General features: G+C 38.1%; 1 protein-coding gene across 1 annotated transcript in view; it reads right to left on the bottom strand.

Annotated features, from left to right (window-relative positions):
• Positions 1-3,286: 3,286 nt before the first annotated feature.
• Positions 3,287-26,628, bottom strand: part of LOC132547772 (SCY1-like protein 2) — a 34,164-nt gene continuing 10,822 nt past the window's right edge. The window contains 12 exon segments of the mRNA XM_060211572.1: positions 3,287-4,769; positions 6,991-7,164; positions 7,894-7,972; positions 9,691-9,791; positions 11,512-11,630; positions 14,856-14,988; positions 16,514-16,627; positions 16,850-17,026; positions 19,327-19,461; positions 20,260-20,385; positions 20,578-20,694; positions 26,291-26,506. Coding sequence (XP_060067555.1) covers positions 3,690-4,769; positions 6,991-7,164; positions 7,894-7,972; positions 9,691-9,791; positions 11,512-11,630; positions 14,856-14,988; positions 16,514-16,627; positions 16,850-17,026; positions 19,327-19,461; positions 20,260-20,385; positions 20,578-20,694; positions 26,291-26,506 — 2,571 coding nt within the window. The 3' untranslated portion in view covers positions 3,287-3,689.

Below are 26,628 nucleotides of genomic sequence, written 5' to 3'. Positions count from 1 at the left end.
CATTGACAGACACGTGAAATTTGAGAAAGATCTATGCTGTAGTTCTCAAGAAATAGGGATAACAAACTTCTAAGTTAAAATCTAAAATGTCCGTCTGTCGGCCATTTTGTTTTTCTTATCAGTCCCTAAATCAAATTGTCACAACTTGGGGCCTAGAGGAACCTACATCTGAAATTTAAGAAGATTCATTAAGTACTTCTCAAGAAAAAGCCATAACAACCTTTCAAAGTCAAAATCCAAGATGGCCACCTTCCGGCCATTTTGTTTTTCTCATCAGTCCTTAATAACATGGGCACAACTAGGGACTTAGGGGAACCTACATATGAAATTCAAGAAGGATTCATCATCGGGTGGATGGACGGCAGACCATGGACTTAAAAACAATTTGAACAGCCTGCTATCTGATGATGGTGGGCTACAGACCACCATGAAATACAGAAGCCTGTCGCCATCAATAACTCAATGCCCTGTAAGTTTAGTGGTAACATCAGCATTTTTCAGTGATCAATACATGTGTCAATACCTTATGTATCTTGATAAAGTGATCACTTTACTCTATTTCCTATGGCCTTATAAGTAATTTTACACTTCGCAGTAAATCTGGTCAACCAGAATCTGTAAATTAAAAAAACAAACAAAACCATGTGTGGATGAGAAATTTCTGTATTTTTCAATTTCTGATAAACAGAAATGACAAAATAATAATAATTAAAAAAAAAAAAAAATTATATTTTTTAGATTTTTTCAAAAGAAGCACATTGCATAAGCCATCCCAACATATAGTACATTGTATAAGCCATCCCAACATATAGTACATTGTATAAGCCATCCCTACATATAGTACATTGTATAAGCCATCCCAACATATAGTACATTGTATAAGCTTAACATTCTTCAATAATTTTCTACAGGAAACAAAACTGATATGTATATTAACTGAAATTAATTGCACACATTGTAGGGGAAAGTCAAATCATATCACAGAAATATGTGACAATATTATCAGAAATCAATCTATTGCTTTCAGACTGGAGAATGCTTACGATCCTGGAGACACAATGGAATGTTTAACAATTAAAGTAGATTATGTTGCCATTGTCTTCACAGCATCCTTTGAAAATTTGAAGGTGAAGGATCTGATAATAATTTCCTATAATAGAAATAACAGTCGAGTAAAACATCCTTAATCAGGTGTCAGGTTTATCTACAACAGTACAAGATTATCTGTAACAACATCAGATTATCTCTATCTGTAACAACATCAGATTATCTCTATCAGTGAAAGATAATCTGTTACGACTGTGCAAAATTGTCTGCTACAGTGTAAGACAATCTAACCCAGCTTAAGATTATCTGTCTTGGTAAAACATACCTGTAAAAGTACCATATTATAACAGTATCAGATTATCTCTTACAGTATCAGATTATCTCTTACAGTATCAGATTATCTCTTATGGTATCAGATTATCTCTTACGGTATCAGATTATCTCTTACGGTATCAGATTATCTCTTACAGTATCAGATTATCTCTTACAGTATCAGATTATCTCTTACAGTATCAGATTATCTCTTACAGTATAAGATTATCTCTTACGGTATCAGATTATCTCTTACAGTATAAGATTATCTCTTACGGTATCAGATTATCTCTTACAGTATAAGATTATCTCTTACGGTATCAGATTATCTCTTACAGTATCAGATTATCTCTTACGGTATCAGATTGTCTCTTACAGTATCAGATTATCTCTTACGGTATCAGATTATCTCTTACAGTATCAGATTATCTCTTACAGTATCAGATTGTCTCTTACAGTATCAGATTATCTCTTACGGTATCAGATTATCTCTTACAGTATCAGATTATCTCTTACAGTATCAGATTATCTCTTACAGTATCAGATTATCTCTTACAGTATCAGATTATCTCTTACGGTATAAGATTATCTCTTACGGTATCAGATTATCTCTTACAGTATCAGATTATCTCTTACGGTATCAGATTATCTCTTACGGTATCAGATTATCTCTTACGGTATCAGATTATCTCTTACAGTATCAGATTATCTCTTACAGTATCAGATTATCTCTTACAGTATCAGATTATCTCTTACAGTATAAGATTATCTCTTACAGTATCAGATTATCTCTTACAGTATAAGATTATCTCTTACAGTATCAGATTATCTCTTACAGTATCAGATTATCTCTTACAGTATCAGATTATCTCTTACGGTATCAGATTATCTCTTACGGTATCAGATTATCTCTTACAGTATCAGATTATCTCTTACAGTATCAGATTATCTCTTACGGTATCAGATTATCTCTTACAGTATCAGATTATCTCTTACAGTATCAGATTATCTCTTACGGTATCAGATTATCTCTTACAGTATAAGATTATCTCTTACGGTATCAGATTATCTCTTACAGTATCAGATTATCTCTTACGGTATCAGATTATCTCTTACAGTATCAGATTATCTCTTACAGTATCAGATTATCTCTTACGGTATCAGATTATCTCTTACGGTATCAGATTATCTCTTACAGTATCAGATTATCTCTTACGGTATCAGATTATCTCTTACGGTATCAGATTATCTCTTACAGTATCAGATTATCTCTTACGGTATCAGATTATCTCTTACGGTATAAGATTATCTCTTACGGTATCAGATTATCTCTTACGGTATCAGATTATCTCTTACGGTATCAGATTATCTCTTACGGTATCAGATTATCTCTTACGGTATCAGATTATCTCTTACGGTATCAGATTATCTCTTACAGTATCAGATTATCTCTTACGGTATCAGATTATCTCTTACAGTATCAGATAATCTCTTACAGTATAAGATTATCTCTTACAGTATCAGATTATCTCTTACAGTATAAGATTATCTCTTACAGTATCAGATTATCTCTTACAGTATCAGATTATCTCTTACAGTATAAGATTATCTCTTACAGTATCAGATTATCTCTTACAGTATAAGATTATCTCTTACAGTATAAGATTATCTCTTACAGTATCAGATTATCTCTTACAGTATCAGATTATCTCTTACAGTATCAGATTATCTCTTACGGTATCAGATTATCTCTTACTGTATCAGATTATCTCTTACAGTATCAGATTATCTCTTACAGTATCAGATTATCTCTTACAGTATCAGATTATCTCTTACAGTATAAGATTATCTCTTACAGTATAAGATTATCTCTTACAGTATCAGATTATCTCTTACAGTATAAGATTATCTATAAGATTATCTGTATTTGTATAAGATTATCTGTATTAGTTACTTAAGATTATCTGTTACAGTATAACATTATCTGTTACAGTATAAGATTATCTGTTACATTATAACATTATCTGTTACAGTATAAGATTATCTGTTACAGTATAACATTATCTGTTACAGTATAACATTATCTGTTACAGTATAAGATTATCTGTTACATTATAACATTATCTGTTACAGTATAAGATTATCTGTTACAGTATAACATTATCTGTTACAGTATAACATTATCTGTTACATTATAACATTATCTGTTACAGTATAAGATTATCTATTACAGTATAAAGTTTATCCTTTTAATTTTGTTACTACTGATACTGTAAGAGAGCCAGATTTATATATACTAGTAGTGGAACTTTGGACACAATCCTGAGTTTTCAACCAAAAATATCAGATAAATCATTTGAGGAGGAGTTGTTAGACATTCCCTGTGATGCCATTGGTTGAATTCCTTGTCTTCCCATTGACTGCTGTTGCTGTGATCCCATTGGCTGCAACATGCCTGTGGAATTTTGCATGTAACTTTGACCTCCCACTGCAGGTACCTGACCCATACCAGCCATTGGAGTACCCATACTGCTTCCCATCATTCCAAATTGATTTGAAGGCTTTTGCTGCTGAGGTCTGCTACTTGACTGGGACATTTGATTCAAAGACAATTTAGGCTGTTGATTGGATGACATGGGCAATAAACTGTCCAATGAGGACATATTCATGTTCTGGCCTGGAATGATATTCTGTCCCATCATCATGGAATTTGGATTCCTTCCTTGGTTACCAGACATACCCATTGAACTTTGACCTATACCACCTGACATACCCATTGAACTCTGACCCATGCCACCTGACATACACATTGAACTCTGACCCATGCCACCTGACATACCCATTGAACTCTGACCCATACCACCTGACATACCCATTGAACTCTGACCCATGCCACCTGACATACCCATTGAACTCTGACCCATGCCACCTGACATACCCATTGAACTCTGACCCATACCACCTGACATACCAATTGAGTTTTGACTCAATCCACCTGACATTCCCATTGAACCTTGACTCATGCTACCAGACATGCCCATGGAACTTTGACCAATACCACTTGACATACCCATTGAACTTTGACCCATGAAAGGTTGTCCCATAGTTCTATTGCCTGTTACAGAACTTGTTCCAAATACTGATGTTGATGACCCTGAGGTTCCTGTACCACTTGATGAAGTGTTTGCGGTCATGTTGATGGAATTCAAAGACATCTTGTTTGTAGGAGGATGAGTTCCAACCAGATTGGAACTCATCAGGGATGCAGACAGGTCTTTGACACCAGTATTTCTGGAGGTTTGAGGTGATTTGGATGTAGAACTCATTGTACCTAAAGGTTTCTGAGCTTTGTAAATTCTTTGTTGTTCCTGTTGTTTTGCCAGTTTCTGTTTCTCTTCTATTGACAATGTCTGTTTGGAAGCAAGAGGAAGAAGAAAACGAACATATATGATTACAATATCAAAAATTTCAGACAAGTTTTAGACTAACATTAAATTAATGTTCCACTAAATTGATCACTTCTATGGTATAAGTTGTGATATTTTAGAGAATGTCTTAATCATTGATAGAGGGTTGACTGATTTACAGATTGTAGGGACAATACCTGATGTCTGTATAATATTTACCTTTACATGGCTGACTGATTTACAGATTGTGGGGACAATACCTGATGTCTGTATAATATTTACCTTTACATGGCTGACTGATTTACAGATTGTAGGGACAATACCTGATGTCTGTATAATATTTACCTTTACATGGCTGACTGATTTACAGATTGTGGGGACAATACCTGATGTCTGTATAATATTTACCTTTACATGGCTGACTGATTTACAGATTGTGGGGACAATACCTGATGTCTGTATAATATTTACCTTTACATGGCTGACTGATTTACAGATTGTGGGGACAATACCTGATGTCTGTATAATATTTACCTTAGAGGGTTGACTGATTTACAGATTGTAGGGACAATACCTGATGTCTGTATAATATTTACCTTTACATGGCTGACTGATTTACAGATTGTAGGGACAATACCTGATGTCTGTATAATATTTACCTTTACATGGCTGACTGATTTACAGATTGTAGGGACAATACCTGATGTCTGTATAATATCTACCTTTACATGGCTGACTGATTTACAGATTGTGGGGACAATACCTGATGTCTGTATAATATCTACCTTTACATGGCTGACTGATTTACAGATTGTGGGGACAATACCTGATGTCTGTATAATATCTACCTTTACATGGCTGACTGATTTACAGATTGTGGGGACAATACCTGATGTCTGTATAATATTTACCTTAGAGGGTTGGCTGATTTACAGATTGTGGGGACAATACCTGATGTCTGTATAATATCTACCTTTACATGGCTGACTGATTTACAGATTGTGGGGACAATACCTGATGTCTGTATAATATCTACCTTTACATGGCTGACTGATTTACAGATTGTGGGGACAATACCTGATGTCTGTATAATATTTACCTTAGAGGGTTGACTGATTTACAGATTGTAGGGACAATACCTGATGTCTGTATAATATCTACCTTTACATGGCTGACTGATTTACAGATTGTGGGGACAATACCTGATGTCTGTATAATATTTACCTTAGAGGGTTGACTGATTTACAGATTGTAGGGACAATACCTGATGTCTGTATAATATCTACCTTTACATGGCTGACTGATTTACAGATTGTGGGGACAATACCTGATGTCTGTATAATATTTACCTTAGAGGGTTGACTGATTTACAGATTGTAGGGACAATACCTGATGTCTGTATAATATCTACCTTTACATGGCTGACTGATTTACAGATTGTGGGGACAATACCTGATGTCTGTATAATATTTACCTTAGAGGGTTGACTGATTTACAGATTGTGGGGACAATACCTGATGTCTGTATAATATCTACCTTTACATGGCTGACTGATTTACAGATTGTGGGGACAATACCTGATGTCTGTATAATATTTACCTTAGAGGGTTGACTGATTTACAGATTGTAGGGACAATACCTGATGTCTGTATAATATCTACCTTTACATGGCTGACTGATTTACAGATTGTGGGGACAATACCTGATGTCTGTATAATATTTACCTTAGAGGGTTGACTGATTTACAGATTGTAGGGACAATACCTGATGTCTGTATAATATCTACCTTTACATGGCTGACTGATTTACAGATTGTGGGGACAATACCTGATGTCTGTATAATATTTACCTTAGAGGGTTGACTGATTTACAGATTGTGGGGACAATACCTGATGTCTGTATAATATCTACCTTTACATGGCTGACTGATTTACAGATTGTGGGGACAATACCTGATGTCTGTATAATATTTACCTTAGAGGGTTGACTGATTTACAGATTGTAGGGACAATACCTGATGTCTGTATAATATCTACCTTTACATGGCTGACTGATTTACAGATTGTGGGGACAATACCTGATGTCTGTATAATATTTACCTTAGAGGGTTGACTGATTTACAGATTGTAGGGACAATACCTGATGTCTGTATAATATCTACCTTTACATGGCTGACTGATTTACAGATTGTGGGGACAATACCTGATGTCTGTATAATATTTACCTTAGAGGGTTGACTAATAGGTATGGCCACCTTGTGATTTTCTTCCCCAATCTTCACTACCTCCCCTGTACTGACAGGTTGTACTGAGGAAGGGACAGGACTATTTGACTTTGGAGCAGACTTGTCACCACCAATCATACTACCCATACCAAACCCACTGAGGAATTTGTCCATCTGAAAATATATCAGATATATCTGAAGTCTCAGTGACGCATTACGACACACGAAAACTTTATATCTCTGCTCAATAACAGCTCATTTCATTACATCAAAACATTAATGCTTCTAAACTTTTCTGATAATTAATGTCATTCATCAAAATCCATATCAACTTTGAATAAGATATTATACTTAAATCTCAATGCCGAATCAGTTAAAATACAACATTAATGTGTATCAGCTTATCCATCATAAAATTTGTTTAAAATTTGATATCACTGACTAGTTCACCGTTGTCTGAAGACATGATCTTTGTGTAACCTGGATTGTCCTACTTACCAATGGTCCATCCTCTACATCACTGACTGTCACTACTGTCTGTAGACGTGATCTTTGTGTAACCTGGATAGTCCTACTTACCAATGGTCCATCCTCTACATCACTGACTGTCACTACTGTCTGTAGACGTGATCTTTGTGTAACCTGGATAGTCCTACTTACCAATGGTCCATCCTCTACATCACTGACTGTCACTACTGTCTGTAGACGTGATCTTTGTGTAACCTGGATAGTCCTACTTACCAATGGTCCATCATCTACATCACTGACTGTCACTACTGTCTGTAGACGTGATCTTTGTGTAACCTGGATAGTCCTACTTACCAATGGTCCATCATCTACATCACTGACTGTCACTACTGTCTGTAGACGTGATCTTTGTGTAACCTGGATAGTCCTACTTACCATTGACTTTGGTTCATCCTGTACACCACTGACTAGTTCGTCGTTGTGTGTCGAAGTGATCTTTGTAATCTGGATGGTCCTATAAACATGAAAAGAGGAAGTTTTTCTTGTAATAGATTCTCATGAATGTAATGAACTGTTTAAAAGGCAGTTTTCAATGTTACTTTCTCTCAACTTAGGAAAAAAGAGGCCCATAAGGCTGGTATTGCACACCTGCTTTTGTTTTCTGAAATTGCTTCATCTAAATTAAATTAAAAGAATTTTACAGGTTATTTGAACTGTCATCCCTATAAACCCAACGGGAAACAATGCTTTACTCAAGGATGCTTCTGACCAAATCAGGTCAAATTCAATAATTCCTCATTAATAAGAAAATTTTAGTGAATTTGACTTTTTCCTTTAATGTGCCCTAGTCCGCCCATCCAAGGGGTCAAGACCCACCATTTTTACAAAATTGATTTCCCTTTACCTTAAACGCTTCAGACAAAATTTGGGCAATATCCATTCATTATTATAGGAGGAATTTAAAGAAATTGCTCTATTTCCTTGATCTGGAGCTGCCCCTTCTGTCAGAGGTTGGCAGAGACCTACTATCCGTACAAAATTGATTTCCCTTCACCTCAGAAAGCTCCACACCTAAATTATGGTAATATCCAGTCATTCGTACAGGAGGAGTAGCATTTTAAAGAATTTGGTTGATTTCCCCTGTTGGGCCCCATGTGTCCCACCCCAAATGGCTGTTTTATTCCACTTCACCTAAAAATGTTTCAGACAAAATTAGGGCAATATCAAATCATTGTTAAAGGAGGAGAAGGATTTTTAAGGATTTGCTCTCTTTCCCCTACTGGGTCCCACCTCTCCTGCCCAAGAAGGGCTGAGACCCATCGTTTATGTAACAGATACATAATGGGCACGAGTAATGTATTGGATATATCACACGAGTCCGAAGGATATATCTGATACATTACTTGTGCCCATTATGTTTCTGTTTTATCCAATGACCACCAAGGTTTTCTCATCCACGTGCCAAGGGGCGGAGCTAGAACCTATCAGGAGCCGATTAGTGTCAAGTTGATGATTTTCCCGCTATTTTCTTACCCATCCCATTTTCTATCACAGTAATAAATCATTTCATTAGTAGATGTCAGAGATGTCGGAGCTGGACAACGTATGGAAAGACTTTAGAAACATCGACAATCTCAATGATATAACATTATCACATGTCTTTGTTTATCTGTCTCGCCCACTTGGAAATGGGCACCACCTCCCTAATGAGGTGTGGACCAATCAGAGAGAACCATCTGATATTTTAGATATCACATGTGTGATATCTGAAATATCTCATGGTATGAAATTTATCACCAGGAAAAAAGATCAAAGAAAAACCAAGGCATCATTGGATAATCAAAACTGATTCTGCTTCACCTAAGAATGATGATCAGAAGGATTTTAAAATTCTCCCTTTTGAGCCCTGCCCCTCTGGTCTCTGGGGGTCCAGACCGTCAATTTATACAAATTTTGTCCCACTTTCCCTAGGAACGTTTCTGACCAAATTTAGTCAAAATTTTGTAGTAGTGAGATTTTGTAAAAAGGTTGACAAATGCATGGACAATAGATGAATGAACTGACAGATGGAGAACAGACAAGGGATGACTGATGCTGTGGTATGCCATAAGCTCACTTGACCCTTCAGGCTAGGTGAGCTGAAAATTGAGCCCCTTTCACTCAAGCATGTTTTTAAATCTAGACCAAGAATATGGTAGAATTTTCCAAGAAATGTTTACAACTTGAACATACTGTTGTTCTTGTTTCATCTGATCTAGCTGTTCCAGTTTCATACGTTGGTCTTTCTCCATACGTCCAAGCATGTCTCTCACCACAGACATGTATGCATTGAACTGTAAACAAACAGGTTGTATTTTGTTTATTAGCACACATGTGTACACATACAATGATAGCAGCAATAACCAGATAATCAAATTAAACTCAGTCAAATTTTACCATTTCCCAGTTATTCAGTGATAGACCTCTTTTGGTGGCAGGAAGATACCGTATAGCTGGTTATTTTTGATGGGGGATGATATTTTCGCAATTTCACGGGTCATTTCTATGATCGTGAAAATTTGATCTGTGAAATATTACGATGCATGAAAATATTGTCTGTGATATAAAATATTGAAAACATTGTCTTATTGTTACCAACTTATTGTAGTGTTCAAGTTCCTACTCGGTCACCACCTCTCTTTCATGGGTAAACAAGTTAAAACATGTGAAATAGAACACACAAGTTTAGATAGCTTTCCTACATATATATGTGAGATAAACAAACATGTGAGATAAACAAACACGTGAGATAAACAAACACGTAAGATAAACAAACACGTGAGATAAACAAACACGTGGGATAAACAAACATGTGAGATAAACAAACATGTGAGATAAACAAACACGTGGGATAAACAAACATGTGAGATAAACAAACATGTGAGATAAACAAACACGTGGGATAAACAAACACGTGGGATAAACAAACACGAAAGATAAACAAACATGTGGGATAAACAAACATGTGAGATAAACAAACACACAAACACGTGAGATAAACAAACACGTGAGATAAACAAACACGTGAGATAAACAAACACGTGGGATAAACAAACACGTGAGATAAACAAACACACAAACACGTGAGATAAACAAACACGTGAGATAAACAAACACGTGAGATAAACAAACACGTGGGATAAACAAACACGTGAGATAAACAAACACATGGGATAAACAAACCCGTGGGATAAACAAACTCGTGAGATAAACAAACACGTGAGATAAACAAACACGTGAGATAAACAAACACGTGGGATAAACAAACACGTGAGATAAACAAACACACAAACACGTGAGATAAACAAACACGTGAGATAAACAAACACATGGGATAAACAAACCCGTGGGATAAACAAACCCGTGGGATAAACAAACACGTGGGATAAACAAACACGTGAGATAAACAAACCTGTGGGATAAACAAACACGTGGGATAAACAAACACGTATGTGGTAGCATGACAACGTAATACTGCAGAACTGTACAGAACATTTATGTACATAGCTCATCTATTTGCAATAATTTGATTTCCAGTAAATACCACATTGCAATTTTTTAATTTGTGAAAATTAAATTTTCTTGATTTATGTGAAAATCGTGAATATTTTTGCCTGCCAAAATAACTGTCTGTACTGCATTTAAGGATAGTAATTTGTCAAGTAAATATAAATATGTACTATTATTTGATGCAAAAACAGACCATTATCTAAACATGCTACTAGTTATACTATTTGTAAATTTTATTATTCACTTCTGTTACTTATTGAGTGGATATTAGCTAGAAAGTAACACGAATTTCTAACAACAAAACATCAAATTTACATTCTCACATTTTGATCATTTTTCTTCAGAAGCCCACACAAAATCTGATTAATAGAATAACATTATATGTAGTTGATCTTAAACTTTCTTCCTGCAAAAAAAATTAATCACTATTGTTGATATTAGATTTTGGTTTAAATAGATCAAATTTAAAAATTCACATCAAACATTTTATGTTGTATTGAGTACCTGTGAGAGATTCAGGTTATTGTCCATAGCCAGAGGAATGATAAAAGGCAAAACTTTTGTAGCCATAATGTCTTTTGTGATGCCCAGTTTAGTGTGAGACAACGTCACCTGATATATACCTGCCAAAAACAACAAAATCAGATCAGTACAGCAGACTCCCTGGAGGGTATCTAGGGGGGAGTATTATATACCTAGTATACACATCAGTACAGCAGGCTCCCTGGAGGGTATCTAGGGGGGAGTATTATATACCTAGTATACATATCAGTACAGCAGGCTCCCTGGAGGGTATCTAGGGGGGAGTATTATATACCTAGTATACACAACAGTACAGCAGGCTCCCTGGAGGGTATCTAGGGGGAGTATTATATACCTAGTATACACAACAGTACAGCAGGCTCCCTGGAGGGTATCTAGGGGGGAGTATTATATACCTAGTATACACAACAGTACAGCAGGCTCCCTGGAGGGTATCTAGGGGGGAGTATTATATACCTAGTATACACAACAGTACAGCAGGCTCCCTGGAGGGTATCTAGGGGGGAGTATTATATACCTAGTATACACAACAGTACAGCAGGCTCCCTGGAGGGTATCTAGGGGGGAGTATTATATACCTAGTATACACATCAGTACAGCAGGCTCCCTGGAGGGTATCTAGGGGGGAGTATTATATACCTAGTATACACAACAGTACAGCAGGCTCCCTGGAGGGTATCTAGAGGGGAGTATTATATACCTAGTATACACAACAGTACAGCAGGCTCCCTGGAGGGTATCTAGGGGGGAGTATTATATACCTAGTATACACATCAGTACAGCAGGCTCCCTGGAGGGTATCTAGGGGGGAGTATTATATACCTAGTATACACAACAGTACAGCAGGCTCCCTGGAGGGTATCTAGGGGGGAGTATTATATACCTAGTATACACATCAGTACAGCAGACTCCCTGGAGGGTATCTAGGGGGGAGTATTATATACCTAGTATACTCATCAGTACAGCAGACTCCCTGGAGGGTATCTAGGGGGGAGTATTATATACCTAGTATACACAACAGTACAGCAGGCTCCCTTGAGGGTATCTATGGGGGAGTATTATATACCTAGTATACACATCAGTACAGCAGGCTCTCTGGAGGGTATCTAGAGGGAGTATTATATACCTAGTATACACAACAGTACAGCAGGCTCCCTGGAGGGTATCTAGGGGGGAGTATTATATACCTAGTATACTCATCAGTACAGCAGACTCCCTGGAGGGTATCTAGGGGGGAGTATTATATACCTAGTATACACAACAGTACAGCAGGCTCCCTTGAGGGTATCTATGGGGGAGTATTATATACCTAGTATACACATCAGTACAGCAGGCTCTCTGAAGGGTATCTAGAGGGAGTATTATATACCTAGTGTACACAACAGTACAGCAGGCTCCCTTGAGGGTATCTATGGGGGAGTATTATATACCTAGTATACTCATCAGTACAGCAGACTCCCTGGAGGGTATCTAGGGGGGAGTTTTATATACCTAGTATACACAACAGTACAGCAGGCTCTCTGGAGGGTATCTAGAGGGAGTATTATATACCTAGTATACACATCAGTACAGCAGGCTCTCTGGAGGGTATCTAGGGGGGAGTATTATATACCTAGTATACACATCAGTACAGCAGGCTCCCTGGAGGGTATCTAGGGGGGAGTATTATATACCTAGTATACACATCAGTACAGCAGGCTCCCTGGAGGGTATCTAGGGGGAGTATTATATACCTAGTATACACAACAGTACAGCAGGCTCCCTGGAGGGTATCTAGGGGGTAGTATTATATACCTAGTATACACATCAGTACAGCAGGCTCCCTGGAGGGTATCTAGGGGGGAGTATTATATACCTAGTATACACATCAGTACAGCAGGCTCCCTGGAGGGTATCTAGGGGGGAGTATTATATACCTAGTATACACATCAGTACAGCAGGCTCCCTGGAGGGTATCTAGGGGGGAGTATTATATACCTAGTATACACATCAGTACAGCAGGCTCCCTGGAGGGTATCTAGGGGGGAGTATTATATACCTAGTATACACATCAGTACAGCAGGCTCCCTGGAGGGTATCTAGGGGGTGGGGGGGAGTATTATATACCTAGTATACACATAGTACAGCAGGCTCCCTGGAGGGTATCTACACACATCAGTACAGCAGGCTCCCTGGAGGGTACAGCAGTACAGCTCCCTGGAGGGTATCTAGGGGGGAGTATTATATACCTAGTATACACATCAGTACAGCAGGCTCCCTGGAGGGTATCTAGGGGGAGTATTATATACCTAGTATACACATCAGTACAGCAGGCTCTCTGGAGGGTATCTAGGGGGGAGTATTATATACCTAGTATACACATCAGTACAGCAGGCTCCCTGGAGGGTATCTAGGGGGAGTATTATATACCTAGTATACACATCAGTACAGCAGGCTCCCTGGAGGGTATCTAGGGGGAGTAGGCTCTCACATCAGTACAGCAGGCTCCCTGGAGGGTATCTAGGGGGGAGTATTATATACATAGTAAACACATCAGTACAGCAGGCTCCCTGGAGGGTATCTAGGGGGAGTATTATATACCTAGTATACACTTCAGTACAGCAGGCTCTCTGGAGGGTATCTAGGGGGAGTATTATATACCTAGTATACACATCAGTACAGCAGGCTCCCTGGAGGGTATCTAGGGGGAGTATTATATACCTAGTATACACATAGTACAGCAGGCTCTCTGGAGGGTATCTAGGGGGGAGTATTATATACCTAGTATACACTTCAGTACAGCAGGCTCCCTGGAGGGTATCTAGGAGGGAGTATTATATACCTAGTATACACATCAGTACAGCAGGCTCCCTGGAGGGTATCTAGGGGGAGTATTATATACCTAGTATACACATCAGTACAGCAGGCTCCCTGGAGGGTATCTAGGGGGAGTATTATATACCTAGTATACTCATCAGTACAGCAGGCTCCCTGGAGGGTATCTAGGGGGGAGTATTATATACCTAGTATACACATCAGTACAGCAGGCTCTCTGGAGGGTATCTAGGGGGAGTATTATATACCTAGTATACTCATCAGTACAGCAGGCTCCCTGGAGGGTATCTAGAGGGGAGTATTATATACCTAGTATACACATCAGTACAGCAGGCTCCCTGGAGGGTATCTAGGGGGGAGTATTATATACCTAGTATACACATCAGTACAGCAGGCTCCCTGGAGGGTATCTAGGGGGGAGTATTATATACCTAGTATACTCATCAGTACAGCAGGCTCCCTGGAGGGTATCTAGGGGGAGTATTATATACCTAGTATACTCATCAGTACAGCAGGCTCCCTGGAGGGTATCTGAGGGAGAAATGGAAGAATATCATCCAGTACAGTCCACTTGTCCAGGTATTCCAACAGCTTACCAATACACAGCAGGCAGTTTGTCCGTATCTAAAGCAAAACAGTAGTGTGATACATGGACACAAGTGATAGGCATAGGCCAGGCCAGGTCAACACATATATATAAAGAAAGGATAACGTTTCATCTTTTGTACAAATCTCTGGTTATTGGATGTCCTTCCTCTCTCAGTTTTCCATGAAGCTTGATAGAAAGTGAGACAACTCATTATATAGGAGATTTCATTCATCAAGTCCTAATTTAAATCCAGCTTAATATTTTTTTAACAAGATCCAGAGGGATCTTGGAGCCACACATCATTTCAACCTTTTTCCTTATTTAGAAATAGTTCTTTTCTTTTTTTTTTTAATCTTCCTTTGAAATCTGTTTCCACTCTTGATTTATGAAATTTGCCTCTTACGAAATAGCTATAACAATCTTTTCTTACCAAATCCAATAACATCACCTATTATCCACTTAGTTCTTCTGATCACTCCCAAAATTCTACACAATAAGAACCCACATAGAAAATCTGTAAAGATTAATCCTCAAACAATAGCAATAACAAACTTTCATAGCCAAAATTGAAGTTGCCCAACTGTTGGCCATTTTTGTTTTGTGATCAGTCACAAAATTGAACCGGCACAACTAAAACCATATCTTTAATATTCCAAAGGTTATGGTCACATTCGCCCTCTGCATCCATGGAACATCTCATAGCAAAATTAAAGGCACAAGTGAAGTCATTTGATTGGTTCCAAGAGGAAAAGAATGACCAATCACAGGCTGCTACACCTTTTGAAGATTACAAAGGAGTGACACCAAACTTCTAAGCCATCAGTACATCACAGGATCAAACTTGTCTTTACATTTCATACACGAGGTGTAGAACATGGAATCTTCAATTCTGCCATGATATGTTCCAGGGGTGAAGAGAGCAAAAGTGATTGTACCCCCTGGAGTATCAAAGATTCTGAAACTAAGGACAAAGGGGAAACTACAAACAAAATTTGAGAAAGATCCATCAAATGATTTTCAAGATACAGTGATAACAAAAATTGTCTAGGGAGAGAAAACCAAAGTACACAACATGGATTGGCAATATAAATAGACAACCATCTGGGCTACAAATCAGACTTACATCTATTAACAGCGATTCCATTCAGTACTTTAAATACTTACAGCTATTTACAGCGACTCCAGTTAGTACTTTAAATAATTACAGCTATTTACAGCGACTCCAGTTAGTACTTTAAATACTTACAGCTATTTACAGCTACTCCAGTCAGTACTTTAAATACTTACAGCGATTTACAGCGACTCCAGTCAGTACTTTAAATACTTACAGCTATTTACAGCGACTCCAGCCAGTACTTTAAATACTTACAGCTATTTACAGCGACTCCAGTCAGTACTTTAAATACTTACAGCTATTTACAGCGAATCCAGTCAGTACTTTAAATACTTACAGCTAATACTCCAGTCAGTACTTTAAATACTTACAGCTAATACTCCAGTCAGTACTTTAAATACTTACAGCTATTTACAGCTACTCCAGTCAGTACTTTAAATACTTACAGCTAATACTCCAGTAGAAAGACACAATTTCTTAATTCTTGGGATGATAGAATTTTTCAAAGAGCTAAATTCAATCAGCTCTGCAAAAGTTGGCACAATGGATAGGCACAATTCCTGCAAGAAAAATTGTAAAAAATCAATTGACCGAACAAATCACTCCTGCAACCTAGAAGGTAATTGCTGTATGTCTGATGGAAAACCTACACCACAAAATACAAATAGTGCAGCTTGATGTGAATTCTGGGGCAGTTTTATGATCTTATGTTCCAGTCACTTACCATAGTTGTGCGTAAAAAGAGACAACAATATAGTAATACTAATTATGTGAAACATTACCTGTAGTTGAGGACTCTCGGTTTCCAAACACAGGTGAATCATAGGAATCACATGGTTTTTTATTTCACCCTGCGGAGTCTTCTTTAACAACAAAGTCATGTTTTGCATGAAAATTAAGGGAATCTGAAATCAAGAATTGAAAAAGTTACTTATTGATATAGACAGACATTGTATCAGCTGTGTGAGGAGACTTAAACCCAGCATACTGTACATTATTGATATAGACAGACATTGTATCAGCTGTGTGAGGAGACTTAAACCCAGCATACTGTACATTACTGATATAGACAGACATTGTATCAGCTGTGTGAGGAGACTTAAACCCAGCATACTGTACATTACTGATATAGACAGACATTGTGTGATCAGCTGTGTGATATAGACAGACATTGACTGTGTGAAACCCAGCATACTGTACATTACTGATATAGACAGACATTGTATCAGCTGTGTGAGGAGACTTAAACCCAGCATACTGTACATTATTGATATAGACAGACATTGTATCAGCTGTGTGAGGAGACTTAAACCCAGCATACTGTACATTACTGATATAGACAGACATTGTATCAGCTGTGTGAGGAGACTTAAACCCAGCATACTGTACATTATTGATATAGACAGACATTGTATCAGCTGTGTGAGGAGACTTAAACCCAGCATATTGTACATTATTGATATAGACAGACATTGTATCAGCTGTGTGAGGAGACTTAAACCCAGCATATTGTACATTATTGATATAGACAGACATTGTATCAGCTGTGTGAGGAGACTTAAACCCAGCATATTGTACATTATTGATATAGACAGACATTGTATCAGCTGTGTGAGGAGACTTAAACCCAGCATATTGTACATTATTGATATAGACAGACATTGTATCAGCTGTGTGAGGAGACTTAAACCCAGCATACTGTACATCTGTGTGAGGAGACTTAAACCCAGCATATTGTACATTACTGATATAGACAGACATTGTATCAGCTGTGTGAGGAGACTTAAACCCAGCATACTGTACATTACTGATATAGACAGACATTGTATCAGCTGTGTGAGGAGACTTAAACCCAGCATACTGTACATTACTGATATAGACAGACATTGTATCAGCTGTGTGATTAAACCCAGCATACTGTACATTACTGATATAGACAGACATTGTATCAGCTGTGTGAGGAGACTTAAACCCATCTTAAACCCATCATACTGTACATTACTGATATAGACAGACATTGTATCAGCTGTGTGAGGAGACTTAAACCCAGCATACTGTACATTACTGATATAGACAGACATTGTATCAGCTGTGTGAGGAGACTTAAACCCAGCATACTGTACATTACTGATATAGACAGACATTGTATCAGCTGTGTGAGGAGACTTAAACCCAGTGTGAGGAGACATACTGTACATTACTGATATAGACAGACATTGTATCAGCTGTGTGAGGAGACTTAAACCCAGCATACTGTACATTACTGATATAGACAGACATTGTATCAGCTGTGTGAGGAGACTTAAACCCAGCATATTGTACATTACTGATATAGACAGACATTGTATCAGCTGTGTGAGGAGACTTAAACCCAGCATACTGTACATTACTGATATAGACAGACATTGTATCAGCTGTGTGAGGAGACTTAAACCCAGCATATTGTACATTATTGATATAGACAGACATTGTATCAGCTGTGTGAGGAGACTTAAACCCAGCATACTGTACATCTGTGTCAGGAGACTTAAACCCAGCATACTGTACATTATTGATATAGACAGACATTGTATCAGCTGTGTGAGGAGACTTAAACCCAGCATACTGTACATTACTGATATAGACAGACATTGTATCAGCTGTGTGAGGAGACTTAAACCCAGCATATTGTACATTACTGATATAGACAGACATTGTATCAGCTGTGTGAGGAGACTTAAACCCAGCATACTGTACATTACTGATATAGACAGACATTGTATCAGCTGTGTGAGGAGACTTAAACCCAGCATACTGTACATTACTGATATAGACAGACATTGTATCAGCTGTGTGAGGAGACTTAAACCCAGCATACTGTACATTACTGATATAGACAGACATTGTATCAGCTGTGTGAGGAGACTTAAACCCAGCATACTGTACATTACTGATATAGACAGACATTGTATCAGCTGTGTGAGGAGACTTAAACCCAGCATACTGTACATTACTGATATAGACAGACATTGTATCAGCTGTGTGAGGAGACTTAAACCCAGCATACTGTACATTACTGATATAGACAGACATTGTATCAGCTGTGTGAGGAGACTTAAACCCAGCATACTGTACATTACTGATATAGACAGACATTGTATCAGCTGTGTGAGGAGACTTAAATCCAGCATACTGTACATTACTGATATAGACAGACATTGTATCAGCTGTGTGAGGAGACTTAAACCCAGCATATTGTACATTACTGATATAGACAGACATGTGTGTGTGTGAGATATTCATCATCCGTGCTCTGTTCTGCAATCTGTAGAATATTAGGTAGGATAAACGGTACCATCTCAGGGTTAACACATTCCTTATGGAGTGGAGGCAGGATTCGCTGTAAACTCACTCTCTGAAAAAAAGAGCATCAGTAAAACTTAATTCTCACCAAAAATAATTTATTAGACATGAAATACACTGTATTGTATTGTCCACGCACCAAATCTAGCAAAGTCATTTAGTCAACAAGCACAAAACTTAATTTCTTTCAGAATTGTGGGGATCAGATTTCGTCAAGATGTTCGCACTGGTTTGACTGTTTCGTATTAATTGTCCCTAAAAATGCACGTAACCAAGCTAACTGCTTGCATGTAAACATGCTACTTGCTTAATGTACAGGTAAGTCACTACTACAGGATCGTGACATTAATTATGAAGTCTACCTTTAATTTGGTAATTTATCGTCAGAGATCAAGTGGTGCATGTACAGTGGAATGACTGACATAAGCCCGACTGTGTATGTATTGAGTAATTTCTTCAAAACACATGCCAGTGTTTTGATAATGATTAACTTTGAGACAACAAATGACTTTTCTCTTGCTTTACAATTGAAGGAACTGCAAAATCATTTCAACTCATTGAAATTTGAGTCTTCCGAACAAAAATCTACAAAGACCAAGAGGGAAAATAATTAGGACTTGGAAATTGTTTCAAATCAAACGGAATTCAAAATCATGCGACTTTGAGACAACAAATTTCAACTGTATAATCAAAATATTTGGAAAATATGAGATTTGAAATAATCCTTTTTGAAATATTTTTTGTATATATATGAATGGTCTAAAAATCAATTGAATGCTTTATAGGGTATGATATCTATAATGTATTGTCGTGTAGATTGAATTTGGAATATGTTAGGGGTAGAAAATACCTTTGGAAGTTTTGTAATAATCTTTGGAAGGCCCTTAAAAAATTGTGACTTTTGTAGATTGTCCCTCTGGAACAATGAATCCATGTACTGTAGAGTCATACAGCCCACATCTTCAAAGTACGGAATCTGAAAAACATGCAAATCATCAAAAATATTTCAAAATTTTCATAGAAATGGCCACATACAGCCCTTATCTTTAAAATATGGAAAACAAAAAACAAACATGGATCTTACCAGAATTTTTATATAGATTACCTAATGTTGATAAAGTGAGGCGAAGGGAGGTAACTCTGATAGATTATGGGTTGTTTGACATACCTTCATTAGTTGATCTGGATCAGGTCTCACAGTTGGTTCAGAGTTCAACAATAACTTGACATATTCGTGTAGTTCATTTGGCACATTTCCAAGTAACGATGACCTAAATTTCTGCAGCTGTCAAACAAGTAAAACAGGAATGTACCGTAAATCAGACTTTAGAATGAACTATATCAGGGATACTAAGGGTTGAAATTTAAAAATACACCTGTTTCAAGAGGTGTTGGTATGATTAGTGGTCCTGTTGTTTACTGTATTCTAATTTGAAAATTTAACATTATTTACTAAAGATGGCCAAAATTTACATGAAGGTTTTAGTTTATGAAGCAGAAGATGTTTACCCTTCTGAAACATCTGGTCTTATTCTCTGATCACCAACTTAGGGGTCTCTGTGTTGATCTTTTGTTCATACTTCTCTCTCATTTCCATTATTTTATATTCAATGTTGATGTTTTATATAGTATAATGTACATGCAGAGCATGGTCATTAATGGTTAATGAAACATACCTAAACGGAGAGGATATTAAGCATTTATGACATTCTTGTAATGAAGTAATGGTTACAAATCAATTGTAATCTAATAATTTCTATCAATGACATTTCTCTGGTCCATTAGTATTACTCTGGTCCATCAGTATTACTCTGGTCCATTAGTATTACACTGGTCCATCAGTATTACTCTGGTCCATCAGTATTACTCTGGTCCATCAGTATTACTCTGGTCCAGTAGTAATACTCTGGTCCATCAGTATTACTCTGGTCCATTAGTATTACTCTGGTCCATCAGTATTACTCTGGTCCATTAGTATTACTCTGGTCCATTAGTATTACTCTGGTCCATTAGCATTTCTCTGGTCCATTAGTATTACTCTGGTCCATTAGTATTACACTGGTACATCAGTAGTATTACTCTGGTCCATTAGTATTACTCTGGTCCATTAGTATTACTCTGGTCCATCAGTATTACTCTGGTCCATTAGCATTTCTCTGGTCCATTAGTATTACTCTGGTCCATTAGTATTACACTGGTACATCAGTAGTATTACTCTGGTCCATTAGTATTACTCTGGTCCATCAGTATTACTCTGGTCCATTAGTATTACTCTGGTCCATCAGTATTACTCTGGTCCATTAGTATTACTCTGGTCCATCAGTATTACTCTGGTCCATTAGTATTACTCTGGCCCATCAGTAGTATTACTCTGGTCCATCAGTATTACTCTGGTCCATTAGTATTACTCTGGTCCATTAGTATTACTCTGGTCCATTAGTATTACTCTGGTCCATTAGTATTACTCTGGTCCATCAGTATTACTCTGGTCCATTAGCATTTCTCTGGTCCATCAGTATTACTCTGGTCCATCAGTATTACACTGGTCCATCAGTATTACTCTGGTCCATTAGTATTACTCTGGTCCATCAGTATTACTCTGGTCCATTAGTATTACTCTGGTCCATCAGTATTACTCTGGTCCATTAGTATTACACTGGTCCATCAGTATTACTCTGGTCCATCAGTATTACTCTGGTCCATTAGTATTACTCTGGTCCATTAGTATTACTCTGGTCCATCAGTATTACTCTGGTCCATCAGTATTACTCTGGTCCATTAGTATTACACTGGTCCATCAGTATTACTCTGATCCATCAGTATTACTCTGGTCCATTAGTATTACTCTGGTCCATTAGTATTACTCTGGTCCATCAGTATTACTCTGGTCCACCAGTATTACTCTGATCCACCAATATTATGCTGGTCCATCAGTATTACTCTGGTCCATCAGTATTACGCTGGTCCATCAGTATTACTCTGATCCACCAGTATTACGCTGGTCCATCAGTATTACTCTGGTCCATCAGTAGTATTACTCTGGTCCATCAGTATTACTCTGGTACATCAGTAGTATTATTCTGGTCCATCAGTAATACTCTGGTCCATCAGTATCACTCTGATTCACCAGTATTATGCTGGTCCATCAGTATTACTCTGGTCCATCAGTATTAATCTGATCCACCAGTATTACGCTGGTCCATCAGTATTACTCTGGTCCACCAGTATTATGCTGGTCCATCAGTATTACTCTGGTCCATCAGTATTACTCTGGTCCATTAGTATTACTCTGATCCACCAGTATTACTCTGATCCATCAGTATTACTCTGGTCCATTAGTATTACTCTGGTCCATCAGTATTATGCTGGTCCATCAGTAGTATTACTCTGGTCCACCAGTATTACACTGGTCCATCAGTATTACTCTGATCCATCAGTATTACTCTGGTCCATTAGTATTACTCTGGTCCATTAGTATTACTCTGGTCCACCAGTATTACTCTGGTCCACCAGTATTACTCTGATCCACCAGTATTATGCTGGTCCATCAGTATTACTCTGGTCCATCAGTATTACTCTGGTCCACCAGTATTACTCTGGTCCACCAGTATTATGCTGATCCATCAGTATTACTCTGGTCCATCAGTATTACTCTGGTCCACCAGTATTACGCTGGTCCATCAGTATTACTCTGGTCCATCAGTATTACTCTGATCCACCAGTATTACGCTGGTCCATTAGTATTACTCTGGTCCATTAAAATTACTCTGATCCATCAGTATTACTCTGGTCCATTAGTATTACTCTGGTCCATCAGTATTATGCTGGTCCATCAGTAGTATTACTCTGGTCCACCAGTATTACACTGGTCCATCAGTATTACTCTGATCCATCAGTATTACTCTGGTCCATTAGTATTACTCTGGTCCATTAGTATTACTCTGGTCCATCAGTATTACGCTGGTCCATCAGTATTACTCTGGTCCATCAGTATTACTCTGGTCCACCAGTATTACTCTGGTCCATCAGTATTACTCTGGTCCACCAGTATTACTCTGATCCACCAGTATTATGCTGGTCCATCAGTATTACTCTGGTCCATCAGTATTACTCTGGTCCATTAGTATTACTCTGGTCCATCAGTATTACTCTGATCCATCAGTATTACTCTGATCCACCAGTATTATGCTGGTCCATCAGTATTACGCTGGTCCATCAGTATTACTCTGGTCCATCAGTATTACTCTGATCCACCAGTATTACGCTGGTCCATTAGTATTACTCTGGTCCATTAAAATTACTCTGATCCACCAGTATTACTCTGGTCCATTAGTATTACTCTGGTCCATCAGTAGTATTACTCTGGTCCATCAGTATTACTCTGGTCCATTAGTATTACTCTGGTCCACCAGTATTACTCTGATCCACCAGTATTATGCTGGTCCATCAGTATTACTCTGGTCCATCAGTATTACTCTGGTCCACCAGTATTACTCTGATCCACCAGTATTATGCTGGTCCATCAGTATTACTCTGGTCCATCAGTATTACTCTGGTCCATTAGTATTACTCTGGTCCATCAGTATTACTCTGGTCCACCAGTATTACTCTGGTCCACCAGTATTACTCTGATCCACCAGTATTACGCTGGTCCATCAGTATTACTCTGGTCCACCAGTATTACGCTGGTCCATCAGTATTACTCTGGTCCATCAGTATTACTCTGATCCACCAGTATTACGCTGGTCCATTAGTATTACTCTGGTCCATTAAAATTACTCTGATCCATCAGTATTACTCTGGTCCATTAGTATTACTCTGGTCCATCAGTATTATGCTGGTCCATCAGTAGTATTACTCTGGTCCACCAGTATTACACTGGTCCATCAGTATTACTCTGATCCATCAGTATTACTCTGGTCCATTAGTATTACTCTGGTCCATTAGTATTACTCTGGTCCATCAGTATTACGCTGGTCCATCAGTATTACTCTGGTCCATCAGTATTACTCTGGTCCACCAGTATTACTCTGGTCCATCAGTATTACTCTGGTCCACCAGTATTACTCTGATCCACCAGTATTATGCTGGTCCATCAGTATTACTCTGGTCCATCAGTATTACTCTGGTCCATTAGTATTACTCTGGTCCATCAGTATTACTCTGATCCATCAGTATTACTCTGATCCACCAGTATTATGCTGGTCCATCAGTATTACGCTGGTCCATCAGTATTACTCTGGTCCATCAGTATTACTCTGATCCACCAGTATTACGCTGGTCCATTAGTATTACTCTGGTCCATTAAAATTACTCTGATCCACCAGTATTACTCTGGTCCATTAGTATTACTCTGGTCCATCAGTAGTATTACTCTGGTCCATCAGTATTACTCTGGTCCATTAGTATTACTCTGGTCCACCAGTATTACTCTGATCCACCAGTATTATGCTGGTCCATCAGTATTACTCTGGTCCATCAGTATTACTCTGGTCCATCAGTATTACTCTGGTCCATCAGTATTACTCTGGTCCATCAGTATTACGCTGGTCCATCAGTATTACTCTGATCCACCAGTATTACTCTGATCCACCAGTATTATGCTGGTCCACCAGTATTATTACTCTGGTCCATCAGTAATACTCTGGTCCATCAGTATTATTACTCTGGTCCATCAGTATTACTCTGGTCCATCAGTATTACTCTGATCCATCAGTAATACTCTGGTCCATCAGTAGTATTACTCTGGTCCATCAGTATTATTACTCTGGTCCATTAGTATTACTCTGATCCACCAGTATTATGCTGGTCCACCAGTATTACTCTGGTCCACCAGTATTATGCTGGTCCACCAGTATTACTCTGATCCATCAGTATTACTCTGATCCATTAGTATTACTCTGGTCCATTAGTATTACTCTGATCCATCAGTATTACTCTGGTCCATCAGTATTACTCTGGTCCATCAGTATTATTACTCTGGTCCATCAGTATTATTACTCTGGTCCACCAGTATTATGCTGGTCCATCAGTATTATTACTCTGGTCCACCAGTATTATGCTGGTCCATCAGTATTACTCTGATCCATCAGTATTACTCTGGTCCATCAGTAGTATTACTCTGGTCCATCAGTAGTATTACTCTGATCCATCAGTATTACTCTGGTCCATCAGTATTATTACTCTGGTCCATTAGTATTACTCTGATCCATCAGTATTACTCTGATCCATCAGTATTACTCTGGTCCATCAGTAGTATTACTCTGGTCCATCAGTAGTATTACTCTGATCCATCAGTATTACTCTGATCCACCAGTATTACTCTGGTCCACCAGTATAACTCTGATCCACCAGTATTACTCTGATCCACCAGTATTATGCTGGTCCACCAGTATTACTCTGATCCACCAGTATTATGCTGGTCCACCAGTATTACTCTGATCCACCAGTATTATGCTGGTCCACCAGTATTACGCTGGTCCACCAGTATTATGCTGGTCCACCAGTATTACTCTGATCCACCAGTATTACTCTGGTCCATCAGTATTACTCTGATCCACCAGTATTACTCTGATCCACCAGTATTATGCTGGTCCATCAGTATTACTCTGATCCACCAGTATTATGCTGGTCCACCAGTATTACTCTGATCCACCAGTATTACTCTGATCCATCAGTATTACACTGGTCCATCAGTATTACTCTGGTCCATCAGTATTACTCTGGTCCATCAGTATTACTCTGGTCCATCAGTATTATGCTGGTCCACCAGTATTATGCTGGTCCACCAGTATTACTCTGGTCCATCAGTATTATGCTGGTCCACCAGTATTATGCTGGTCCACCAGTAGTATAAATCTTGATACTGATACATCTATTACCTCTGAAGCAAACTTCTTGAACAGAGACAGCTGATCTTTACATTCATACAGCGACTTTCCTTTGTTGAAGATTGTGTGCATTAAAATGCCAATTGAAAACATATCACTGGCCAAGCTACAGTTCATGGTAAGGGCATACTCTGGTGCTAAGTAGTCTAGGTTTGGCTGAGCGATTGGTGGAATTTCAGAGTCCCACTCTCTGAACGCAAACAATGGCTACAAGTAAAATAAAAGGAAAAATACTGCAAAATAAGAAGACATTGCGACAAATTTAATTTAAATCATATCAGTATAATTAGTACAGAAAACAAACAGAAATCAGAATGTTTATCTACTTA

This window comes from Ylistrum balloti, unplaced genomic scaffold (genome assembly GCF_031769215.1).
Source record: "Ylistrum balloti isolate Yb309-2 unplaced genomic scaffold, AGI_CSIRO_Ybal_v1 Utg369976, whole genome shotgun sequence".
In the NCBI taxonomy this organism is placed as follows: Eukaryota; Metazoa; Mollusca; class Bivalvia; order Pectinida; family Pectinidae; genus Ylistrum; species Ylistrum balloti.
Note: the sequence above shows the minus strand (reverse complement) of the source record. Positions and strands in the feature narration are given on the sequence as shown.